Here is a 25251-nt window from a genome sequence, read left to right on the forward strand (position 1 = left end):
AAAAAAAATCCGCTCAAAAATGTCATCCATTTCCTATGAAACGGGAAAAATCCCCGCATAACAGTGTAAAATAATCAAAATCGGACAAGAAGAAAGGAAGTGATGACATTCTGTGATTTATAATTTTTTTATTGTAAAACAATATTTTTGACCTGTCGTTATGAATATTCAAATTAGCAAGTCGATTATGTTATGCTCCCACAATTTCTTATTTATTTCATATACAGAAATAAAAAAAAAATCTCTTAAATCAGCTTCATGAGTGTAAACATGCCTTAAAAAAACACCCAAAGTAAAAAAGAATGAGTATTACCTGTGATGTATTAGGTACGGAAATACGTTTTTCCTGTAGGACCCTTATTAGCTGATATGTATTTTTTTCCAAACTTCATTTGTATTGTACGTGAAAAATTGTGAAGGCATGACATCATCAACTCGCTCAATTGAGCATTCATAAAGACTGGTCGAGAAATGTTTTCCGGAAAAAAAATGGCATTTCAAAATGTCATACTTTCCTTATCTCTTATCCAATTTTTGGAACCTTCTGTAAGGCATTTTTCTCTTCTTTTGGAGTTTATTTATTTTCAGGGTGGATTTCGTGTTTAAGTTCATTCCAAAGGACTAAGCACTGAGGATAAAACGCCCTGCGTATAGGTCCCCAAAAGGCGTGCTCAACTTTAAGTGTAAAGCTTGTGAACCTGTTTTATTTGGTGTCTAGCTCATGGGCTGTATGACTCCTGGGCAGCTACTGTATGTCTCGTGGGTGTCCAGCTCGTGGGATGTTAACAACTTACTGTATATGGCCAGAAGCACGGCTGCGACGACCATGAGGATGAGGAGGAGTAAGGCAATGATAGACGCAACGAAACACAGCATCCGCGTCTTGCGTAATCCATCCATGCGCCTGTCCGGGCCGTACATGTGGTGTCCTCGGCGGTCATATCCATCGAAGCTGCCATTGTGGCCCCTCCGGAACAGTCGATCGTCGCCGTTTTGGTCGCTGTGGAAACCATCGTGCACCACGCCGAAGAACATATCCTGCCGCGCGCTTGGAGGTCGTTTCGTCAGAGGTTGACGTGGGGTGGAGCCGTTCCTCCGCGATTCGTGATAGCTGAATCCATTGTACAGATCTCGAGCAACCTGTCAACATTTCAGACACATCTTAAACGTTCACATACACTATCAATTTAGGAAACATTTGTTATGGGTTTTTTTTACCAGACATGACGTGTAACGCCACAAACTATTTTGAAGTTAAAAGGTCTCAACAAGCAAAGTCGTACGCATTTTAATTGTAAACGTCTAGCCGTTTGGGACATAGGCCTATGCGACATACACGGGTGATGTTCGTTTTTCCAAAGGTTTGCTTATCAGGAAATAAGATTCTTTATTCCCACGGTTAGTTATCTCAAAACACAGAAATTACTCATACCTGGAAAATTGTTAATCCGAAAATGAAAAAAAAAAGTTCTGTAGTCCGAACACTTGAGGCATTATTCCGAAGGTTCGTTATTTTGCAGGTTCGTAATTCCGAAAACGAAATCAGATTCGTTGATCCGAAAATGACATAAGGTACGCTGTTCCGAAGTTTCGTTGATTCGAAAATGATAATATGATGTTCGGTTTTTCCAAAATTTCGTTGACAGAAGGTTCGTTGATCTGAAGAATGATGTAAAAACGTTGCGTAAAAAATGAATCTCCGGCATATCATTACTGTCCGGAATTCGAACCTCATTTCGTTATCGGATTAACGAACCTTCTGAATGAACAAGCTTTATCTCTTTTTCGGATTAACGATCCTTGGGAATAACGGACCTTGCTTTATTGTCGGAATGACGAACTTTCCAAATAACGAACCTTTGCAATAACACCACAAATGTTCGGATTTACGATACTTGTTTAATTTTCTGATCAACAAACCTTCGAAAAGGCGAGCCTTTGGAAAAAAAGCCAGAAAAGTCCGGATGAACGAACCCTTTTTATTTTCGAGCGAACTGTAACCTTCATTCAGCACATTGCGTGATCTATTCAAAGGGAAGACACAACTCTCATCATTCTAAGTAAATTGCTGGATAATACTTTCATTCTTTGGATGAATCAGAGTAAGTGTGAACAAAGGTTTTTAAGAAAGAGGGAACTTAAATTTGTTTCCAAAATAAAGCGATTACAAGAGGATGAAAACATATTTTGTTTTATTGTGTTGTGCATAAACATCGATTAATTTGAAGCCCAAAATCTTTTAACATTGAATGTTAATACTCTGACTCACATCCTTTCAAAGCCATGTTTCGGAGTAATAGTGATAATAATAATAATTCAAAGTTTTAAAACGCATAACAATTATCAGTAATTCTCTATGCGCTCGACATAACATATACAATCATTAATTTCTTAAACAGGTATATGGTATATCAAAAAGAATAATGTGGGCATGCATTTCCGCAATTTAAGAGGGCAGATACATCTCATTCACGATAAAGTTGAAAAAAGGGGTATTAACTAGTCATGGAAAGTTGTCGACGACTAACTGTTCCCTATTTGTCACCAGATATCTATAAAAACAAACTATTCATTGCGCAATATTTGGTTCAAACATTCTCAAATTGATATTATACAGATTTTGCAAACCTTATGCTACAGTCAACGCAGCATATGGAAGTTCTCCCCGTGGAAACATACGGCATGCAAATCGATCTATCTCTTGATCGTGACATTATGAGATTCAAAGTAAGCAGACTTAATAGTGCCAATACTAACTGTCGTAACAGGAATTTAGTGTATTGCAAAATTCACATTTTAGTGTGTGACCTTCTTGGATGATTTCGATGCATATTCATCAGATTGTATAGATCCATAACATCGCGTCAAGAAAGAAAAATTCCTGCACCGACAGTTTTTGCTCCTCAGGTAACCTATGGTGAACACCACTGGATTTTTGTCACACGGAAGTCCGGTATGTCAACATCTTTAAAGAATAATTCGCTTTTATTGTTTATGCTGTATTAACTGTACAGTAATCAGGAGCAGGCTGTTTACATAATCATGTTGCATTGTTGTGGTAGCTTATTGTCTTTATTCAATTTCAAAAGCCTTTGGTGAATCTCCGTATGTATTTGTGAAGGGCGTTCCACAACTATTCAGCTAAAGAGACATTACAATGGTGCTAACCAGATAGCGTATAGAATCGTGGGTTATGGCTATAACGGCAGTTTTTGCACTGTAAAATGTAAAATTTTCAAGCTCCCTCGTTCCGCTCGCTCGCATGTGATCGTTATGCTCTCCTGATATTGCTGCCAGTAAATGCCAGCAGTTGCGCACGATGCGCCCCCCTTAAATTCCAAAGCGAAAAAAATATAGCTACAAACGGCAGTTTTTTTTTAACTGTAAAATGTCACAATTTTCAAGCTCGCTCGCTCCGCTCGCTCGCATTTAATTGTTATGCCATTCACCTGATGTTGCTGCCAGTAATTGCCAGCAGTTGCGCCCGGTGCGCCCCCCCCCCTTAATTTCCAAAGCAAAAAATACGGCTATAAATGGCTGTTTTTGGACTGTAAAATGTCAACATTTTCATGCTTGCTCGCTCCGCTCGCTCGCATGTAGTCGTTATGCCTTTCTCCTGATATTGCTGCCAGTAATTTGTTCAACAACAATTTCCATCAAAATGTACTGCTACCTTAAACAAGTGTGACACGCAAAAAGCCTGCATCAAATTGCACCATTTACAACATCAAAATGCAAAAAGTTCTCACCGTGGGAGGAGGGGGGGGGGGGGGGGACAACAGGCACTTCCACACCCCCCCCCCCCCCTTGCTCGCTCCCTCGCATACTAACACCCCCCCCCCCCCCCCCCCCCCTCCAAGATGAAATCCTAGATACGCCGGTGCCCTTTCCCGCTTGGTTTCCCTAAAAAAAAAAAAAAAAAAACAGTTAAAGTCTAGGGATTGAGAGCTTCCTATATTCCAAATGTGTGTCAAAAAAAAAAAAATATCTCGTTACATTTAGTGTCAAAACGCACCCCCCTTGAAAAAAAGCTGGTGACGCCCCTGTTGTGTAAGCCTTTGGTCCAATGATTACTTTCTTTTCAAAAATTGAAATTAATTCAGACTTAAACCTGTGCATAGTTATCACAATTGCTGTGAAAAATAAAAATCCTGATTGAATACCTGACTTTTTTGTACCGGCCTAGAGCCATGTGAGGTGCCTGATGCCATAAAGGAGTCTGATCTGAGGTGTCGGCGAACATACAGCTTCAGTAACGATGAGGAGAGGGATTTCTCTGAGGGATGGATACCAGCCAATGTATCAGGTGAACTTGAGTAGAAGAAGCACCTGGTGTCCATGGTAGAAGTCAAATTATGCTCAAGGACTCAGCTATACTATATCATGAAAAAAACAAAACAAAAATGAAAAGTCCTGTAGACAACAGGTGCAAGCATGTTCAGAATAGACCATTATTAGTAAAATGTTTGTATCACTGAATTGTTGTTTCATTGTAACATTTGATGGTCTATTTCAAATGCCCACAGCCAGGTGTTGTTCCCAATTCTGTTTTTGTTTTTTTGTTTTTTAATTGCAAACTTGAATTTAAGTGTAATTGTGACCACATGAGTGTTTAAAGTTGAATCAAAGTCGAATGAATTGATATGCAGTTCCATCTCTCATAGTAACCATTGCATGATCTGTATCAAATTTTGTATTTTTTAGAATTGATTGAAATGGAGGTACAAATGCTGTAGTGATACTCTTTATGCCAGATTATTCTAGAGTTGTCATGCCTCTTCACTAGTAAATGTTTAAGATACTAAATCAGTGATCGAGAAACAATACATGATTTTCAGATTATCCATCATTGACAAAGTCAAGAGGAGAGTTTTGAGGTCTTGGCATTTGTTATCCCCATCTCTGTACAATGGAACTCTTCAGTAATTTAGAGTATTCTGCCCTCTACTATCCACAGGTCCTCCTGACTACACTGTCTGGAAGAACTCTGTGTGGGAGCACCATCACTGGGCGGACATCGACTCCTTCCCGTACTGGGGCATCCTAGCAACCTACAAAGGAGGGGGTTATCTGGCCCCACTTGACTGTACCCCACAGTCTGCACTGGGTAATGGGGCATGATTTTACAGATGTTTGTTTTGTGTCATGATTGTGATATAGTGTGTTTTTGTTTCATTTCATTCTAGGTATCTTTATTGAGTTTTAATTCAATTCAGTTTCATTTATTTTGATTCAATTTAATTTGATTGTTATGTGTTTTATTCAATTCTGTTCTATTGTACATTTAATATCTATCTTATATATTCTATTGTACTTAAATTAATTTTATATATCCTATTATACTTAAATTAATTTTATGTCAATTTATTGTATAATATATTATTTCATTTAACTTTTTAAGTTTTTTTTTCAGTTTGTTTGTCTTGATTTATTTTTGCTTCATACTCTGTTTTTTATAGTCTTCATTTCAGTATGTTTGGCAATGTTTCATCATTCCGTTGTTTTATGTACATGTATTTCACATTGCCTTGTCTTACTTTAGAATTTTATCTTTATTTCTTTGGAAGACAAACTGTTGTGACAATACACTTAGAGTTTGTTTACAATATTGGTCCTTGAGAGTGTACATGATGACGCAAGTTACAGCTGATTGCAATGAGATATTGAAACTTTTGCATGTTATCACACCACTAAAAAGTGTTTTATAGACCCTGAAGACACAAGTAGAATATTTCTGTCTCTCCTCCTTTGGTATACAATCTTTAGCATTGCAGTATTATGCACCACCGTTTTCTTTGTTTTCAGATGAAGCTAGGTACCTTCGAAATTCACTCTGGATAGACCAGTACACGAGGGCAGTGTTCATAGAATTTGTCGCCTACAACCCAGTCATCAACATGTTCTGCATTTCATTCCTTCTGGTTGAATTTCCTGCCATTGGTGGTGAGGATCATCATGTTTGTGAGAGATATATTCTGTTATGCAGTTTGTTAAAAGGATGAAAAATCATAGCAAGTGGCATAATATTTATCAACTGCATATTCATTATCTAAACAGAATTACTTTAAAGTTAAAGTTGGTTGATGCCTGACACTTACGTATTTTTGAAAATATACCACCTGCATTATAAGCTTTTTCTGATCCAGTGTTTCTTGGTTTATGCACACGTGCTACATTAATTTCATATTAGTGGAGCGGCATAGCCAAACAATTGTGCATTTTGTGATAAAAGCACCAAATTTCGTACAAATGTTGACAATAACGTTTAGATTAAATTTAGATATTGGGCCATCGAAAATAGCGCCCTCAACGTCCATGGCAGCCATTTTTTCAAAATGGCTGCCATAAATGCCATGTTTTCGTAAAATTTGCTAATTTTAGGAGAGAAAAGTTAATAAGATTTGGGTTACAAATGGGAAATTACATTCAAAATAAATCTAGATATCTGGCCATCGGAAATAGTGCCCTCAACGGCCATGGCAGCCATTTTTCAAAATGGCCGCCATAAATGTCATTTTTTCAAAATATTTGCTAACTTCAGAAGGGAAAGCCAGTAAGGTTTTGCAAACAAGTGGGAAATTACATTCAAAATGCATTTAAATATTTGGCCATTGTTAATTGCGCCCTCAACGTCCATCTGTCTAATAACAGAATAATGTGCCAGTTCTTCGATGATTTTGAAAATTTCAGATGGGAAAAGTTAATAAGATTTTGCCCATAAATGTTGATTACATTCAAAATAAATCTAGATATTTGGCCATTGGAAATTGCGCCCTCAACGGCCATGGTAGCCATTTTTTTCAAAATGGCCGCCATAAATGCCATTTTTCGTTAAAAAATGCAGATTTCAGAAGGGAAAGCCATTTTTTTTTTCTTTTTTGCAAACAAGCGGGAAATTACATCCAAAATAAATCAAGGTATTGGGCAATTGAAAATTGCGCTCTCAATGGCTATGGCAGCCAATTTTTTTAAAACTCTTTATGTGCCATGGTGGAAACCCCCTGTGTGCCACGTTATTCTGAGACACGAAGGTAGTCATGCTTTGAGAAAGAATTCTGTTTTTATAATTTGTATAACTTCTACAAATTTCTGTTAAGATGGGCGTAATAGTAGGCAAAGTTAAAGGGGAATGCCAAGCTTTGTTTCGATATAAATTGTATGCCCACTCTATTTTCAAATTTTTCTTTTAATGACTAGTTGCTACATTACTATAAAGGCATGGCTTTCGCACATTAAACATTGTCCCTCGGATAGGACATAAAATGGAGGTCCCGTGTATGAGAGAGTCACAGCTCATGCACGTAAAAGATCCCGCTTCATTCATTCATCGCAAAGAGCAGGGTGTCTAACCCGGTGAAGTGGTCCTACCCCACATCCAACTGGACCCCATGGAAGACCAGCTTAGTGTAGCTGAATATGGGCTATCCAGCCATCTTCACAGATGGAAAATGAACAACCGTGACAGAAACATAGAATGTACGAGTAAATCTAATTGGGAACATCGCTTGATTGTCGATCACCACATAGAATGCAAGCCGTATATGAGAGGAACAAAAGCACGAGAAACGCTTTCATTGTGCCGCGGGATTAGCAGTAATTAGCGGTTTATCGATCGGTCTTGGCGGCTTTGTTTGTTGAGTAGAATATGCGAAGTTGGCACGCCGTCGACTGAGTCAGAGGTGCGAACGTGGCACATAAAGAGTTAATGGGCACCATAAGTGTCACTTTTTCATTTAAAAAGAAAAATGCTAATTTCAAAAGGAAAAGTCAATGAAATTTTGGTTATTAATGGGAAATGACATTTGAAACAAATCTCCATATTGGGCCATCGGAAACTGCGCCCTCAACAGTCATGACAGCCATTTTTCAAAATGGCCGCCATAAATGCTATATTTTCGAAAAGATTTACTGAAATCAGAAGGGAAAGCCAACGAGATTTTACAAACAGATGGGAAATTACATTAAAAAGTAAACTTATTGGGCCATTGCAAATTGCCCCCTCAATGGCCATTCCAGCCATTTTTCAAAATGGCCACCATGAATGTCTTTTTTTTCGTAAAGTGTTGCAGACGTCAATCAGAATTTCCACAAAGGTGAAAAATTACATTCAAACTGAATTTGATAATAGGCCATCCAAAAGTGCACCCTCAACAGCCGTAGCAGCCAAGTTTCAAAACAGCTGCCATGGATGTCCCCCCCTCCCCCACGTTTTGGTTTTTTCTTTTTTGCAAAAATTTGCTGATGTCAGAAGGAAAAGTCAATAAGACTTTGCAAACAAGTTAAAAATTATGCTCAAAAATAGATTTAAGTATAAGGTCTTCTTAGAAGGCGCCCTCAAGGGCCATACTGACCGCCATGGATGTCTGGTTTTTTTTCTTTTCTTTTTGATAGAAAAAAGAAGAGTGTATTGAAGCCATTTTCACAAATAGCTGAAATAGCAATTGAGAACACAGCTTATGATGGCTAAATGTCTAAACTTCTTTGTTTGTAATTGTCAACTTGCGCAAAAAAAAAAAAAAAAAAAATGTTTATTGTCTTCTTCCGGCATTAGGACATCTTCATTAAAAAAAATGGCATCTATGACAGCCATTTTGGAAAATGGCTGCAATTGCCGTTATTAGCAATTTTTTCTTCTTGAAAATTTGTGAAGGAACAATTTCTAGAGTTAATGTAATCTAGATATATTGTTTGATTTAAAACATGATTTTTCAATTTATGTACACATTTTTTAACTTTTCTTTCAGAAATTACCATTTTTTAAAACAAAATGATTATGACAATGGCAGCCATTTTGGAATATGGCGGCCATGGCCGTTGAGAGCAGTATTATAGTTATCTAATACAAACATTTATTTCAAACATAATTTTCAAATTGTGTGCAAAATCTTACTGACTTTTCCTTTGGTGAAATCAGGAAATAAAAAATAATGGAATCCATGGTGGCCATTTTGAAAAATGGCTGCAATGGCCATTGAGGGCGCTATTCACAATAATGTAATACATAGGCGCAAGATATATTTCAAGTGGAATTTTTGAATTGAGTGCAAGATCTTATTGACTTTTCCTTCTGGAATTAGTAAATTCAGAGAAAAAGGTGGTATTTATGGCAGTCAATTTTAAACATGGCGGCCATTGGCGTTGAGGGCGCAATTTGCAATGGCCCAACATCTAAATTTATTTTGAATTTTATTTCCCACTCGTTTGCAAAATCTTGTTGATTTTCCCTTCTGAAATTAATTTTTATAAAAAATTGAATTTATGGCGACCATTTTGAAAAAAAATGGCTGCCATGACCGTTATGGGGCGCAATTTGCGATGGTCCAATATCTAAATTTATTTTGAATGTTATTTCCCACTCGTTTGCGAAATCTTACTGATTTCCCTTCTGAAATTTGTAAAATTTTACGAAAACTGGCATTTATGGCGGCCATTTCGAAAAATCCCTGCCACGGCCATTGAGGGCGCAATTTGTGATGACCCAATATCTAAATTCATTTTAAATGCTAAATTCCAGTCGTTTGCAAAATCTTATTGATTTTCCCTATTGAAATTTGTAAATTTTTACGAAAAATGGCATTTATGGCAGCCATTTTGAAAAAAATGGCTGCTATGGCCGTTGAGGGCGCTATTTACAATGGCCCAATATCTGAATTTATTTTTGATGTTATTTCCCACTCGTTCGGAAAATCTTCCTGATCTTCCCTTCTGAAATTTTTAATTTTTTGCGAAAAATGGCATTTATGGCGGCCATTTTGAAAAATGGCTGCCATGGCCGTTGAGGGCGCAATTTGCGGCGGCCCAATATCTAAATTTATTTCAAATGTTATTTCCCACTCGTTTGCAAAATCTTATTGATTTTCCCTTCTGAAATTTTTATGAAAAATGGCATTTTATGACGGCCATTTTGAAAAATGGCATTTTATGACGGCCATTTTGAAAAATGGCTGCCATGGCCGCTGAGGGCGCTATTTACGATGGCCCAATATCTGAATTTATTTCAAATGTCATTGTCAACATGTGTGTGAAATTTGGTGCTTTTATCATAAAATGCACAATTCCTCTAATTTTTCAAGCTATGCCGCTCCACTATATCTCACATAGATATCTATGTTAGTAGTGACTTATGTCATTGCAATACAATAGTCATCAAGATGATAATTGATTATTTTTAGAATAGAGAGATATGTTCTGGAAATTATATTAGAGCTGTTTTATCAAAAGATGAAGATATTTGACTGATTGAGTCCCAGAAGCCACATTTGTGTGGATTTATAGTTTGCCCCTATGTCATGATTTCAATTGTTCGTTAGTATTTGTTAACCCAGTGAGGACGGACCGATTGTGCTATAACGTGCATTTCCCATAGACACCTGCCCGATTACCTGGTATACTCAGGACTCGTCCTCAATGGGTTAAAGTAGAAACACAATCATTTTTCACTTTTAATGGTCATAAGTTAGTCATATGGGCCTACTGTTGTTTCTACCATTTGCAAAAGTAGTGATAGCCTCTATATCACAGAGTTCATAACTGATTCTTAAACTAGGCAGTGGAGGATTTGTAACTTTTTGTCTGATTTTGTGCCAATTTAATGAATTCAACCAGTTTATTTACTCTCTCTCCAAAATAACAATGTAAAATTCAGACATGTTAATTGAATGAGGACAGGATGAAATCTTCTGCTGTGCAATTCCCCAGAACTTAATGGGTTAACTGGCTTCTACTTTACTTTTATTGTCTAAAAATCATTTACAATAATAAGCATGCCAGAGGAATGTAGTAAATCAAGCCAACTAACTGAAAAGATCAATACCTTTGTTTATGCTGGCAGACAAGTTGACACAAGCATTATAATGATTGTATACTTATGAATCATTACAAGTCATATGATATGCAATATCATACTGATCTTTACTTATATCAACATTGAAAAGTGATGATTATCAAAGAAGACATATTTTCACACCATGGCAGACAGTCCAGAAATGCATCAAAGTCTGTGAGATTCAAAGAAAGACATTGCTTGCTTCTTATCATCTGGGCACAGGTGCCCTTCCCTACACTAGCTTTCGGACGATCCGATTGGACCGCTACCAGGGCAACTTTGCCTACTTCGTGTTGGCGGGAGAGGTCATCTACGTGGCCTTCTTGCTGTACTTCACATACCGTGAGGGGAAGCAGCTATGGAAGAAGAAAAAGGACTACTTTGGCAGTGTTTGGAACCTCCTTGAGGTGGTGACGCTGGTCCTGGCCTATGCCGCCATCTCGTTCTATCTCTACCGACTCTTTATCGGGCGTCGCCTGGTCAACCAGTACAGGGAGGACCCAGAGTCTTTCATGAACTTCCAGTACATTGCTCACTGGGATCTGGTGAGCTGTCACTTCAAAGTAGCATGTTGATTAAAACTAGGCAGATAGTTTTACTTATAAATTGAGCTAAATAATCATGTAAGTGTACTACTGAAATTCAGCAACTTGATATCTGTTGCTATTACTTGATGATTGTACTTACCACTTATAAGTTATTCTGAAAAGAAAAACTAAAAATCAAAGCAAAACAGTTTGAATTTGATTAAATAAAAATAAAGATTCAGATAGAGTTAAGGTAAAAGTTAGGGAAGATATGAAAGAATAAAGTTTCCTGAATTTTGATGAAACAGATCCTTAACTGTCAATATGAATATGCAAATGTGTGAGCTGACAATGTCTTTAAGGTCACAAGATCTAAAAAGGAATGACCTTCTTTAACGTAAGCCTTATGTAGAGTATGTAGAGACTATAAAAGTGTTATACGTAAGTTTGTTTATGTGATGTGGAGATTTATTATCTTATCATAAACTCAAATTTTTTTCTTGTGTCACTCTTGGTATTTTGCTCTCTCTCCCTCTCTATCTATATATCTATCTCTCACTCTTTTTATTCTCTCTCTTTCTCCCACTCATTCTCTCGTCATCTTAGATGTATGGATACATGACAGGCCTGGTGGTATTCATCGCCAACCTCAAGTTTATGAAGCTGCTGCGCTTCAACCAGCGCCTCCTCCTGCTCTCGATGACGCTGAAGAGCGCAGGCTACGACATCCTCCACTACCTCGTCGTCTTCGGCATTGTCTTCATGGCCTTCAGCACGATGGCCTTTGCCATGTACAATGCCTACCTCGTCAGTTTCAGCTCGTTTGGAGCGACCATTGAGACTCTGTTCTCAACGCTTCTCGGTGGGTCACATGACAAATATGCCAGATATCATGAAAAGAGAGGTTTAGCCATACCATTTGGTATATAAGAAAATTTCAACTCTGTCATTTTCTTCTACAGTGCATCATTCTACATCTGATGTGTGTTGTGCAGCTAGTTATTTTAACTAGGCCGAGCTATTTACAAGTAGTTGATAGAGCCGGGGGGGGGGGGGGGGGCTCCCAGGCCCCCCTCCAGATCTCGGCCGTCGACCGCGCGATCGCGACGAAAATTGGCACACACATTGCCTATGATGTAATCTAAAATATCTTGAAGTTGATTTTTTAAAAAATTGTCATTTATGCTAAATTATGCTAATTTATGCATAATGATGCATGAAATCAGACTATATGGTATAAATCACAAAATAAAGCTCAAAACAGGCACATTTTTTTGTGTAAATATTCCTTTTAGTGTCCTTAGCAAATATAATTTAAAAAAATTGTGATATCAGAAAAAAATTCTTAAGTATTTTATTGTTTTTTTGAATTTCTTATGTATTTCTTTGTTTTTTCGACTTTATGTTTTTCATTGTTTTTTGGATGAAATTTGTCCGCGACATCGCTCCGAACATGAAAATATGTTATTCATTGATTTTAATCAATAAAACACCAAAATAATCATGCTTTTATGAAATTTGCCTGTAAGCGCAGTTTGCATTGAAATTGTACACGAATTCACGTTTTTGAGCAATTTTTGGTCTGACATGCATGTACATATTTATGCGTAACTTCACAACCGTGCGCCCGGGCGTCGCAAATTTGGTGTCAAAAGATGCGCGAGACTCGAAAGAAAAAAGTCATGAAACGTCGCGGCGATAGCTTTTTGCGATTGCGATACATCGCGCGGAACGTCGAGGGGGGGGGCCTCGGAGGCCCCCCCCCCCCGGCCTAGTTAGGGAATAGTACATCATAACTCATTCAGTGATTGCTGAGATAGCAAATACAAGTTGCAATAACCAAGCAAATTGATAAACAGTGGTTAATCAGTGACAAAGATAAACTTAGAATAAACTAGAATAGATTATGATAGATTGAATTAAAAGAGACTGAATTAGAAAATTAGAATAACTAAGTTAGATCTGGCACTCCCAATTTCATCAGTGTTGAGTATTTGTTGTATCAAACTGCAGGAAAGTTCAAGTTTCATGAGATGCTGCAGGCAAGCCGCTACCTGGGGCCCGTCTTCTTCTTCTGCTACGTGGTCGTCATCATGTTCATCTGCCTCAACATGTTCCTCTCCATCATCAACGAGGCCTTCACCCAGGTCCGGCTGGAGAACGCTCGCGCCGAGAACGAGCTCGAGATCGTCGACTTCATGATGGACCGTTTCAAGAAGTGGGTTGGGCTGGGCCAGTCCGATGGACCAGCAGCCCAGAGGAAGAAGAAGAAAAAGAAGGAGGAGGAGACTCCGTATTACTGCATTGAAGGTACGTTTTAATGAATGATGGCACTTTACAAAAACAATGTAGACCCCTATGACTTTAGAGTGCCACATGAAATACATTTTCAGTATCATACATTCCAGTCCATAGTATGCCATTATCTAAATTTGTAAATAAAGCTAGAGGACTGAGAGACCAATTGATATACTGTACAATGTATCTTTTATCCAGTTGAATCTCGTAACAATGTGGCAATAATTGACAAAATTTATTTATTCATTCATGTATATATCAAATACGCATCGCAATTAAGGAGAAACACAACGTTAGTTTGTTGATACTTGAAGGAGCATTTATTCAACGAACCATGGTAGTGGTACAAGTCACCGTTATACTGCTTATTATCATAGATGGCGCTATTGCATATCAATTCAACAACACCTTAACTGGCGTAATCACTTCTTTCCTCCTTGCAGCAATTATACAAAAATTAACAGTTTTACATACCGCAACACTTACCTAACTTCACAGTACAAACTTATAGTGACATGAGAGCAAACACAATATGAAAATCCTATAAAATATATGTTTAAGTCACCTAACAAATAAACAAAACTTTTACACTATACTTTCTCCAATTAACATCATAAATCAACATACATATACATGTACCTATGTCCATAAATGACTTACATGTAGGGTAACAAAAAACCAATATCACACGTTGTATCTTAAGAAATAACTGCTTACAATCTTCAACATGGGAACAATATGTTTTGCAAGCATCACACTGCACAAATAGCCATTTCTCGGTATCATAAAAACTACATTGTATCAACTTTCATATACAAATATACCTTACTACTGCTGCTCAAACAATTATTATAAACAAAATCTCAAAACAAAGCAAATCATTGTTTTTGTTTTTGTTGTCTGTGACATCACCTACTAGTCATGGCATCGGCTACCACTGCTACGCCGATGACATACAGCTCTATGTGTCATTTCCTCCAACCTCCACCTCGATGTCATTAGCTGTAAGACGCCTTGAAGCTTGCATCAAAGACATCCACGAATGGATGTGTGCATCTGGTCTAAAACTGAATCAGCAGAAGACAGAGGTTATTGTTCTGGGCTCAAAGCAAATGCTCGGCAAAGTTGACATGAAGGACCTTGGCATCCACGTTGGTGATAACGTCGTCTACCCATCCCCCCAGACTCGCAATTTAGGCGTTATCTTCGATGTCAATATGTCTTTCAATGCCCATGTTTCTCACATATCAAGATCCATAAGATACCAACTTCGCAACCTTAGCTTCATTCGTAGTTATCTGACCAGAAGTGCAACAGAACAGCTTGTCCACGCTCTCATCTCCTCTCGCCTTGACTTTTGTAACTCTCTCCTCCTCGGCCTTTCCCAACGACAGCTCTCCAAACTTCAACGCCTCCAAAACTCTGCAGCTCGACTTGTCACCCTCACTAAGAAATCCTGTCACATAACTCCCGTTCTTCAGTCACTTCACTGGTTACAAGTTGAAAAGCGTATCATCTTCAAAGTTCTCTTACTGGTTTACCACACAGTCCATGGATCCTCGCCACTCTACCTCCAGAACTCCATACATTTATATCAACCCCCTCGTAGACTCCGTTCAGCTGGTACTTCACTTCTCCATGTTCCTCGATCCTCTCACTCTTGGGGAGACCACAGCTTTTCCCACGCCGGTCCTTCTCTCTGGAACAATCTTCCCCTTTCTCTTCGTCAGGCTTCCTCAACCAATTCCTTTAAGCAACTCCTCAAAACACATCTGTTTAATTCCATATCGTGAATGAACGTGATTGTTATAATTGAGTCGTTTTGTACACTGTATAAGTTACTGTATAATTTGTACATGAAGGGTTTTTCTTATGTTCTGAGATTGATTTCGTTATGTATAGTAAGCATCTTGTTTTTGTTTGTTTTTCATTCGCTATTTCATATGTAAGAGCGCCATGAGCATCATCATTGATGGACTTTCAGCGCTTTATAAGAGGCCACTATTATTATTATTATTATTAGTGCAACCAAAAAAAATTCCAAACCTTAAAAATATTGATAAGACATCTGATCGCATCGGGCAAACATGAATATAAAGTGGATTAATCATAATTGAAAGAGAAATAAAGCTGGCACCATAGGAATGGGAGAAACTGAGGTGACAGACTAAAAATATACCGACATACGTGTATCTAATAAAGAAGGCATGTGATTAGAAAAAGGGGGATGCATGAACAATGATAAAAGACATGTGTGAAACATTATACTCTGTATAAGATACAATATAAACTGACTGTTAAAATCGTACTATACAGCACTTGGGAACAATAGCACAATTCGCCTTGACTAGCATTGTACAATATCTGATAACAAACAAAACAGCTTGGTCCCAAGGACCTTATCATAAAGATTTCCCCTGCATAACAAAAACATGCCAGTAGCTAACACACATAATCTGCATGATGTCAGACAACCTAATAAAACAAATAAAAAGAAGTCTCCTTCCTTGGAGAACCTTGATATAAAGAGTTTCCCCATAGAACAAAAATATGCCTGTAGCTAGCACATATCATCAGGATGACCTATTAAACAACAAAAGAATGAATGTACATTGTATATAGTACATGTGAAACATAACATCAAATGTTTTATCAAAAATCACAGTCCTTGAAAAAAAATTACTAGCTGGGGGATCGAATGAGCACCAGGCACTAGTTACTACGCAAACTGTACATGGGTTGTCACATGATAGTGTAAAACAACAAAGTTCAGACTACATAGTATGTCATTGACGAACAAAACCGGGGGGGGGGCCTCGAGGCACTGATCTATTCGAGAACATAATCGGAGAGGTAAGGCGGGGCATGTCGGCTGCGATGGGGATATCGTCGGCTAGGTGAGGGCACACCAGGTGTCTGACAATTGTCTGGAGGAGCTGGTGGGGGTATAGGTTCATCGTGTGGGGTAGACAGTTCATGTGGGATATCGGGGGGATCCGGTGGACGGAGGTCAGGTTGCACCGAAGTGATAGCACTGGGATGCAGAGGGGGCATGTGATCATCCGCTACTGTAGAAACCTCAGGAGGATGTGGCGGGGGCCTCGCTTGATCTGTTGCATCAACACTGGGTAGGTAGCTCACATCATCACCATCAGATTCAGGGGACCGAGAAGGTAAAGTGGGGACATCGGACGGAACCTTCAGACAGTCAGAACGGCACACACGGTAAGATGTGGACCGAAGTTGGTTACCGACGAACCTGCGAACGTTGCACCACTCATCCTCAACACTACAAACGAGGTAGCGGGGTCGGGAATGCATCTTGGAGCGATCCGTGCGGAGATAGACAAGATCACCAACGTGAATGGTGATGTCTGGTGAAGGGGGCGGTCGTGTGGGTGCCTTTGACTTGACACTTGGAGCATGATTAGCACGACGTCGGTTGTGTTGAGTCATGATGATATCTTGGTCTTTGATAGGGATCTGTTCACTTGTGAACTGATCACGTTGAGTCCAAAGCTCCCGAGCAGATAGGCCATTACCACGGAGCCGACTGTTGAGGCGATTTGTAGCAAAAGCAAGGGCAAGGGGGGTAACTGGGCCACCATGTGGATCATCACGGAGTAGTTCGTCTTCCAGTTCCCGTACTGCTTTTTCAGCGACAGGGTTCTTGTTGACGTTTGTGGGTTGACCAAGTTCGAGGGTAATCCCCTGTCTACGAAGCAACTCATCATTCCGGAGGGCTGCAAAGCCCGGGGCTGGATCTGTGCGCACTACAGCAAGAGGGCCCTCTAGCGGTCGTAAAGGTGGGCACAAATGGAGTAGAGCATTGCGGAGGGAGCCAGCACGTTCATCCGGGATCAGCATGCATGAGGTATACGATGTCACTGTCTCTCTGATGACGAATATGAGCTGTCGTGCACGCTTGATGACATCTGCTGCAAATGATACACCCACCACACATGGCGGATCACTTGTGGATTGGGGTGTGGCAGCATGAGGCACATTCCGAAGTGAGAGACAGCAGTGGCAACCTAGGCTTACCTGCTGAATGGCAGCATCAAGGTCCAAGGCGTAGAAATACCGAGACACCACTTGTTTGAGCTGGTGTGGGGTAGGGTGACTCAGTTGGAGATGGAGGGCAGTGAGGATGCCAGGAAGCACCCTGCGGGGAACTACAATACGCTCTTGCCGTGGCTGGAACGCGCGTTCTTGCCGGACAACAAGGAGGCCGTCACTAGCAATGGTAGCGACCTGTAGGTAACGCTTCACATCGCGAATATCCGTCAATTTCTTTGAAGGGCGGGTACCCTGCTTGAGATGGGCATGTGTACGACGGAGGTCTGCGCATTCAGATTGAATCCGTGCCCACGCATTGCGGGATGTGAATGGCATGCGTGTACGTCCAGACAGAACTTCGTCTATGGTATTGCGGTGAACAGCGGCGCCCTCCAACTGAGCAATGAAAGAGCAAATCTGACACTTGGGCTCTTGACATGGAGGAGCATTCCTACTGGCAAAATCAGCTGGTACATTCGCAGAGCCAGCTAGATGGCGAATGGATACCTGGTACCTACTCACAGTTGTTAGGAATGTGGAGACTCTGGGACTAGCAGAAAATTCTCCACGGCACAGCTTTTCATAGGCCTGAACACATGGTTTGCTGTCAGTAAGGATACAGACAGGGTGATGTGACTGAATAATGAACGGGCTGAAATGCTTGGTGGCAGTGGCGATTGACAATGCCTCCACCTCACAGGGGAGCCAGGTGACTTGGCGGCCATGCAGCTTAGCACTAAAAAAACCAGCCACAAGGGGTTTCTTATCTCTTGTCACATACATGGTGGCACCGAGGCCATGTTTCTTGACTGACCCATCTGTGACAATCCACAACTGGTCGGAGGGGCGTGGCAGAGTGATAGTCCGTGAAGACTGAATGGCGGACTGAGCCTTGGTGAATGCACCATGCAACTCATCTGTCCAGTGGATGCGGTCTTGAGACTTTAGGCCAGCAATAGAATCGTCAAGGGGGCTCACGTACGAAGCACAGCTGGGGAGCACGCGAGCAAGCATCTTGTACGCGCCAATAAACGATCTCATGCCCTTCACCGTAGTAGGAGGGGAGCAGGTTGACAATGTTGTCATCCTGTGTGGACTTGCACGGAGGGTTCCTTCAGACCAGATCCACCCTAGGATAGTTGTAGTCCTGGGACAGACAGTAGTCTTGGTCGGGGACAGGTGAAGGCCATTGGCAGCTAGGGCCTGCAGTACCCGCGACCAGTTCTGCAGCAAGGATTGTGGTGTGTCGGCACCACAGTACAGATCATCTGCCAACTTGACAACAACGCCTTCAACCAACAAGTCTCCAAGCACGCGACACATCATTTCCTCCAAGGCAGTCTCAGAGCCTGGCATACCCATGGCACAACGGGTGTATACCCGGATACCTCGGAAGGGTGTAGCAACACCACAGTATTTCATGGACTCCTTTGAAAGGGGTATCTGATAGAATGCACTGGCAAGGTCTGATGCAACAATGTACTTCCACTGACCAACTTTACGCAATGTAGAATCAACATCAGGGAGCACCGAGGGCTGAGGCTTGGAATAACGACCTACATCAGCAAAGGCTGTGACTAGCCGGTGACCGCCATTGGGTTTCTTGACCAAGAAGGATGGGTTGACATATTCAACAGTGACACCAATATCCTCTGGACGAGCAAAAACACCAAGTTTCTCCAGGTCATCAAATTTGTCCTGCAACTCGACAAGCTTGTCATGGGAATACAAGGGGAGCCGCCCTTTGCGTTGAGGTGGTTGGACTGGGCCCATGTTCACAACAGCCTGGAATGGTCCAGAAGCACCGTTATAACCCTTGTAAGAGGAGCTAAACACACTGTCACACTTGGCATGAAGTGCCTGGAAAGCATGCCTAGTCTGTGCTGGGAGAATCCCATCTGGATCGAGAATCACTGATTCAGCAGACTGGGCAGAGGAGCCTTCCCCATGGGGCGGGGTGGTGGGCGCTGCAAGCCGACCTGTGATGGGTGGGGTAGACAGACCTGTATCCTCCATACACATGGGGCTGACCTGACACAAATGCGAATTGCGCCGAATAATACAGGGCGCCTCAGACAGATTGGGAATGCGGATCTTACCAGCGATACTCGGGACCACCTGGGGAACCGGGAAAAATTCTGGCAGGGAGGGAGTAGGAGGAGAGTCTGTGCGAGGCTCTAACACAAACGTCTCCTCATCTGCAAACTGGGGAGGCAAGGCAAGCTCAAGGAATTCTCCTGGCCAGAGAGTCATGGTTTTAGGAGGAGCTCGGAGAACGTGGGCACGCCTAACAGCATGGCCAACTTTTGACTTCCCAGTGGAACCATAGGAGTACACAGTGCCATCATCCAATGATATCTGCCGCTTAGCTGGTCGAATAGCCACATCATTGCGCTCCATAAATGGGGTCCCAGCAAGGACCTCAACATCCAAATTCTCCACAACCAAGCCCTCAAAATGGAAAACATGACTATCACGAGACAACGTGAGACGGGTTTCACCAACGACCTCCAAGGGGGATGATCCATCGGCTTGGTGGGCAGACTGGAATGTGGGAGCCACAATACATCCTAGTGCATGTGCTGTAGAGGCCCGCATCATGTTCCCAGTTGCACCGCTGTCAACAGTGACACGAACAACATGATGATTGTAAAAAGCGTCAAAGTAAGGAGACTGACGCACCTGAACACGGAGTGTAGCAGGGGAGTCTCTGGAGTCTGGCCCAGACACCGCATCTGGGTCAACCCGAGTGTCCTGGGGTTCAATGTCATCCGCAAGCATCTCATCACTATCAAAAATCTTAGCGACCTGGCGGGCTTTAGCCATGTACTGCCTATCAGATTCTGGGAGGTAGGGGCATACACTAAGAAAGTGATTGCTGGGGCGGCCAGCCTGGAGACAGAGGGGGCATGACCTAGCAGGCTTAGCGCGAGGTCGAACACGAGATTGTGGTTGAGCGCGCCTAGGGTTAGATTGATTGCGATTGCGCGGAGGAAGGGCAGCGGCACGCATGGCCCTAGAACACTCAACTGACTCAAGGAGACTAGTGAGGGCCTGAGATATTTCAGGCTTAAGAGAAGCAAGGGTACGTGAGCGGAGCTCTGTGCCGTACCGCTGTTTGACTAGCTGGGGGAGATCAGGATGAAGCAATTGGAGCCAATGCAACACTATGAAATTTTCGATAGTGGGAGTGAGCTCTTCGTCTTCTGTAATGGTATCGCCATGGTGAGTAATACCTCCACCTGAGGTCAGCAGGTTATCCTCTACAAAGGCAAGTATCCTTTGGTACAAGTCCTCTGGCCGTTCATCACTTTCCAACTTGATGTTAGAAAAATCAAGAAAATGGGCACCGGTAGACTGAAAACCATAATGGAGACGAATTTTTGACCAAATGTCATTGAGTGAAGTGGAACTGCGGACTATACAGTTCCTCGCAATCACAGGACAGAAATTGGCAGTCTGTCCTAGCATTAAATCAAGCATGACAGCCTTTTGCTGAGCTGTTTTGCGAGAATCTGTGGGGACAGAGCTAGTGTCATCAACAAAGCCCCGATTAGGAATTGCCTTGGTCTTTTTGGACCATGTCACTGACTCGCCTAGGAAGGGTGCAAAGTGCTGGTCGAGATTTAAGGTGTACAGGAGATTCTGTCTCCAACTCTCAAACGAGGTGATGGTTTCTATTTTACCCAAGCACCATTGCTTTGGCACTTTGGCCGTAGCACACGCCATTGTGGGTGTGTGGGACTGTACCGTACAAACAAACTAGTTGCTATTGAAGTCCTAAGTAAAAACTTACGTTTACGGTGGACTTGGCTGTTTTATTTCAGCAGAATTTCTTCCTGTGATGGGCAAGATTTAACTTAGGCTGTGGGTAGTATTCCAGCGCTGCCACCACGCAATTAAGGAGAAACACAACGTTAGTTTGTTGATACTTGAAGGAGCATTTATTCAACGAACCATGGTAGTGGTACAAGTCACCATTATACTGCTTATTATCATAGATGGCGCTATTGCATATCAATTCAACAACACCTTAACTGGCGCATAAATATTTGCATATGACGATTAAATGCCTATCTCAGCGTATCTGATAGTGCAGAGACTCCAACCCTAAGCACCTTCTGATCTGGAGATTCTCCCGCCTGACACCCCTAGCAAACGGGAGACTCCAACTTGATGTGCGTGAAGCGCACATCGCGAGCACGAGGTTCCTTGGGTCTAGGGTTCTAGACGCTCTCTCGTGCTATCTAAGGCTCATTTTTCAACATACCATAAAATTAAGTAAGAAATCATTTCAAGCGGGAGAAATTAAATTCATTCAAATAAACCTAGTTCAAGGATAGTGAACACTCAAATTATTTGTGACAAACCTTCATTTTAATATTTTGCCAGTTATGTGAAACTGTAATCACACATTGTCGAGACATTTTACTATAGGCCTATTCGGAGAACCGTGCATTATGGCGGAGGCATACCATTCGCCATAGCGACATTTCTAGTTTTTGATATTATAAAAGGAGAAGAGAGACATGATGCATTTTGAAGATACTATTAAAATGTTTGACATTTGACAAATTGTTCTTTGGTTTGTATCTGTCAGTGCAGTATATCTCATCTGTCACCTCTTGCCTCTGATCCTAATTTACATAGATGAAGACCCTGTGGAGATTGAGTGCCGGGAGATTGAGAAGAAGACAGAGAAGATGATGCGCCTGCTTGAGTCTTACCTCAAGGAGCATCAGTCTCCGGATGATGCCAAACTCAGCAAACGGAGGATCATTGTTACATAAAGATTTGCAGACTACTTGATGTAATGGAATCATATGTGCGAGCATGTTCATTGCCAAAAAAACAAAAAGCAAAATAAAACAAAACAAAACACAAAGTTGACAGTTTTATATCTGAGTGACTTTAAGAGCTGCATTTTGATTCTTAAATTTCTTATACCACAAGTCATTTCTATTTATTTTTTTTTGAGAGAGAGAGAGCAGGGAAAGTGATTAGGAGAGAGTTGCTCTTTTCTTAGGATGACATTTTGATAAAATGTCAAGATGGCACATTACGCAATAGAAAATTTTGGCAAATCTCCTTCTCTACACATCATTAACAAAAGTTATTGCTAAAAATATTCTTGAAAATATTGAATTTCATATAAAAATATCTCTACTCCATGAAGTCATAAATAAGCAAATTTTCATGAAAGAAAGTAATCATGTGAAAGTCTCCTTTTAAACAGTGGGCCTACCTGTGTCATACATCTTGTATCTTTGCATGTTTGAATGTGTACATGTGAGTTATTAATGTAAAAGTGACATATTCAAATTATGTGTATTGATATTTATTTCACAAACAACTGGCAACACCCATATTGGCCTAGTGCACACTTAGATTACCAGTTTATTACTCTGAATTGTGAAATGATTTTGTACATAGTGTGAGTACTATAGTGGACTTAGATATTATGACTGTTATTGTATGAAGTCCTTTATTCATCTTATATGATATAAGAATACCATTAGAGTAAGGATAACCCCAGAAATTTTGATATCTTTTAAACCTAGATAGACTGGGGGGGGGCTTTTTGGGCCCCCCTCGACATTTTTCGCGATAAATCTGGAACGTAAAAATCTCGCGCCGTGACGTTTCATGACTTTTTTCTTCTAAGTCTTGCGCAATTTTTGAGACCAAATTCGTGGCGCCCGCGTATGCGGTTATGAAGTTACGCAATATTTTGTAAGTGCATGTCAGACCCGAAATTGCTCAAAAACGTGATTTCATGTACAAACCCAATGCAAATTCTGTGTCTGAACAAAATTCATAAATCTCGGGGGGGGGGGGGGGGGGGGCCCAATGAGCCCCCCCAGTCCTACAAGGCATCAAAATAGCCCAGTCTTTTTAGGTTTAAATTTATTTCGATCTATTGATGGATTCCACTCTAAATCTCCTACACTTGTCAGAGTAAAAAATGTCTTTGTTTTGTCACTTGCAAATAAATGTATTTCTCAAGGAAGATGGATTTAAGACTAATAGGGCACAGTTGGGTTAAACACCTGGGCCCAAATTCACGAAGGTGGTCTAAATTTAAACCATGGTTTATGTATATTTCTTCTGTGTATTTATGATTGACAGATTGCGTACGCTAACAGCCATCCAGTAAAAAAACGTGCATTGATGCGCGCAAGTATTGGTACGCCTATTTAACGCTTATTTTAGACCATGGTCTAAATTTGTACCATGGTTTAAATTTAAACCACCTTCCTGAATTCGGGCCCTGTTGTTTAGATTTTATGACATGTATCCAAAACCACAACATTGTGAAATATTAGATGGAAAGTTGAGGATTGCTTTCATAAATAAGTTGATATCAGTATGGCCTATAATGCATGCTTAGCAAGAACAATCTCCAAACACCTTGTTATATATTAATTTTTGTGGAGAAGAAATTAAGATGTTCAGTTTTATGTACCGACATTGATCTGTATTTGAGTAAGCATACAAGTAAAACATATTGTGTCAAAGCGGAAATTGTAATGATAATTTATCACATGAATATATGCACACATTTTATTCTCTTAAATGCTGCAGAGGAGGGTGAACATGTTAATAAACAATGAGATAAAGCAAATCCAGTACGATGAAACGCCAGTCCTTACCACTAAATTTTATGTGATTTTTATTTTCATCTAAGAAAGCAATTTGAACAACTTTGCTATTTTCATCTTGGCAGGTGGGATCATTACATGAAGCTAAATATTTGTCCTGTACCTCTTTTCTTTTTTCATTATTATGATAGAATGTCGATTGGAATGTAACAATGTGCAATATATTTCCACATTATGTAGGGCTATACAATGTGTATGTGCACCAACAGCTCTGTGTCTGACAGAAGTTATCGTGTTTTTATTCATAATGTGTGAAATTAGAGAATAAATGAAGTGCCTATAGCTGATCTATACATATTGCATAAGACTGCTTCTTCATTTTCAAGTGCTGTAAAATAGAGATACATTAATAATTGTCAGAGAAATTAAATTTTCACCATAATTAATACTTGTGATGAGGACATTAGAGCCGAAGAAGTACATATAAGATGTAATATTGTTTTCTTGAATAGAGATTGTTGTGTTTCTGAAAAAAAGTGTTAAAACCTTATGAACATGCCCCAAACTTTAAAGTGATAGTTCCTGATGAGTACTGTGCAAGTACACAAATGGATTTATTGGTCCTTAGAAACATGTTACCCAATGATGGACCTTTGAAATGGGTAAGTTGATTCAGGATAAAAAAAGTATAATTGTTTTTCATACATCATTTGCAAAGGCACCTGATGATAAAATGTAGCAACACATTAAGATTATCAAATAATGTTGTAAGCTTGTCTGCAGTTTATTTCTTTGTAACAAATGCATGAAATTCAAAAGAGAGAGGAGAAGATTCTGCAGTCATTCCTTCAGTCATCTATTTTCAGAAGCAAGAAACATTTTCTGCATGTAAGCTCAGCAGACAATGAAAATTATTCATTTAACATTCCTGGTTCTCAGG

The 25251-nt window shown here is 40.4% G+C and overlaps 1 protein-coding gene across 1 annotated transcript; it reads left to right on the plus strand.

Moving 5' to 3' along the window:
• The first annotated feature begins 11261 nt into the window (after nt 1-11261).
• On the plus strand, nt 11262-22499 carry LOC139710312 (polycystin-2-like protein 1). Its single transcript, XM_071622231.1, has 4 exons — nt 11262-11370; nt 11959-12214; nt 13366-13662; nt 22360-22499. Exons 1-4 carry the CDS (start codon nt 11338-11340, stop codon nt 22497-22499), a joined length of 726 nt encoding a protein of 241 aa, XP_071478332.1. The 5' UTR covers nt 11262-11337.
• The last annotated feature ends 2752 nt before the right edge of the window (nt 22500-25251 follow it).

Source organism: Diadema antillarum, unplaced genomic scaffold, assembly GCF_040938485.1.
Source record: "Diadema antillarum isolate AM-2024a unplaced genomic scaffold, OU_Dant_1.0 seq00001521_RagTag, whole genome shotgun sequence".
Classification (NCBI taxonomy): Eukaryota; Metazoa; Echinodermata; class Echinoidea; order Diadematoida; family Diadematidae; genus Diadema; species Diadema antillarum.

Coding starts and splice junctions, on each gene's coding strand:
- LOC139710312 (XM_071622231.1), top strand. CDS start 11,338: ATGAACTTCCAGTACATTGCTCACTGGGATCTG. Junction 11,371..11,958: donor ACATTGCTCACTGGGATCTG/GTGAGCTGTCAC, acceptor TCGTCATCTTAG/ATGTATGGATACATGACAGG. Junction 13,663..22,359: donor TCCGTATTACTGCATTGAAG/GTACGTTTTAAT, acceptor TAATTTACATAG/ATGAAGACCCTGTGGAGATT.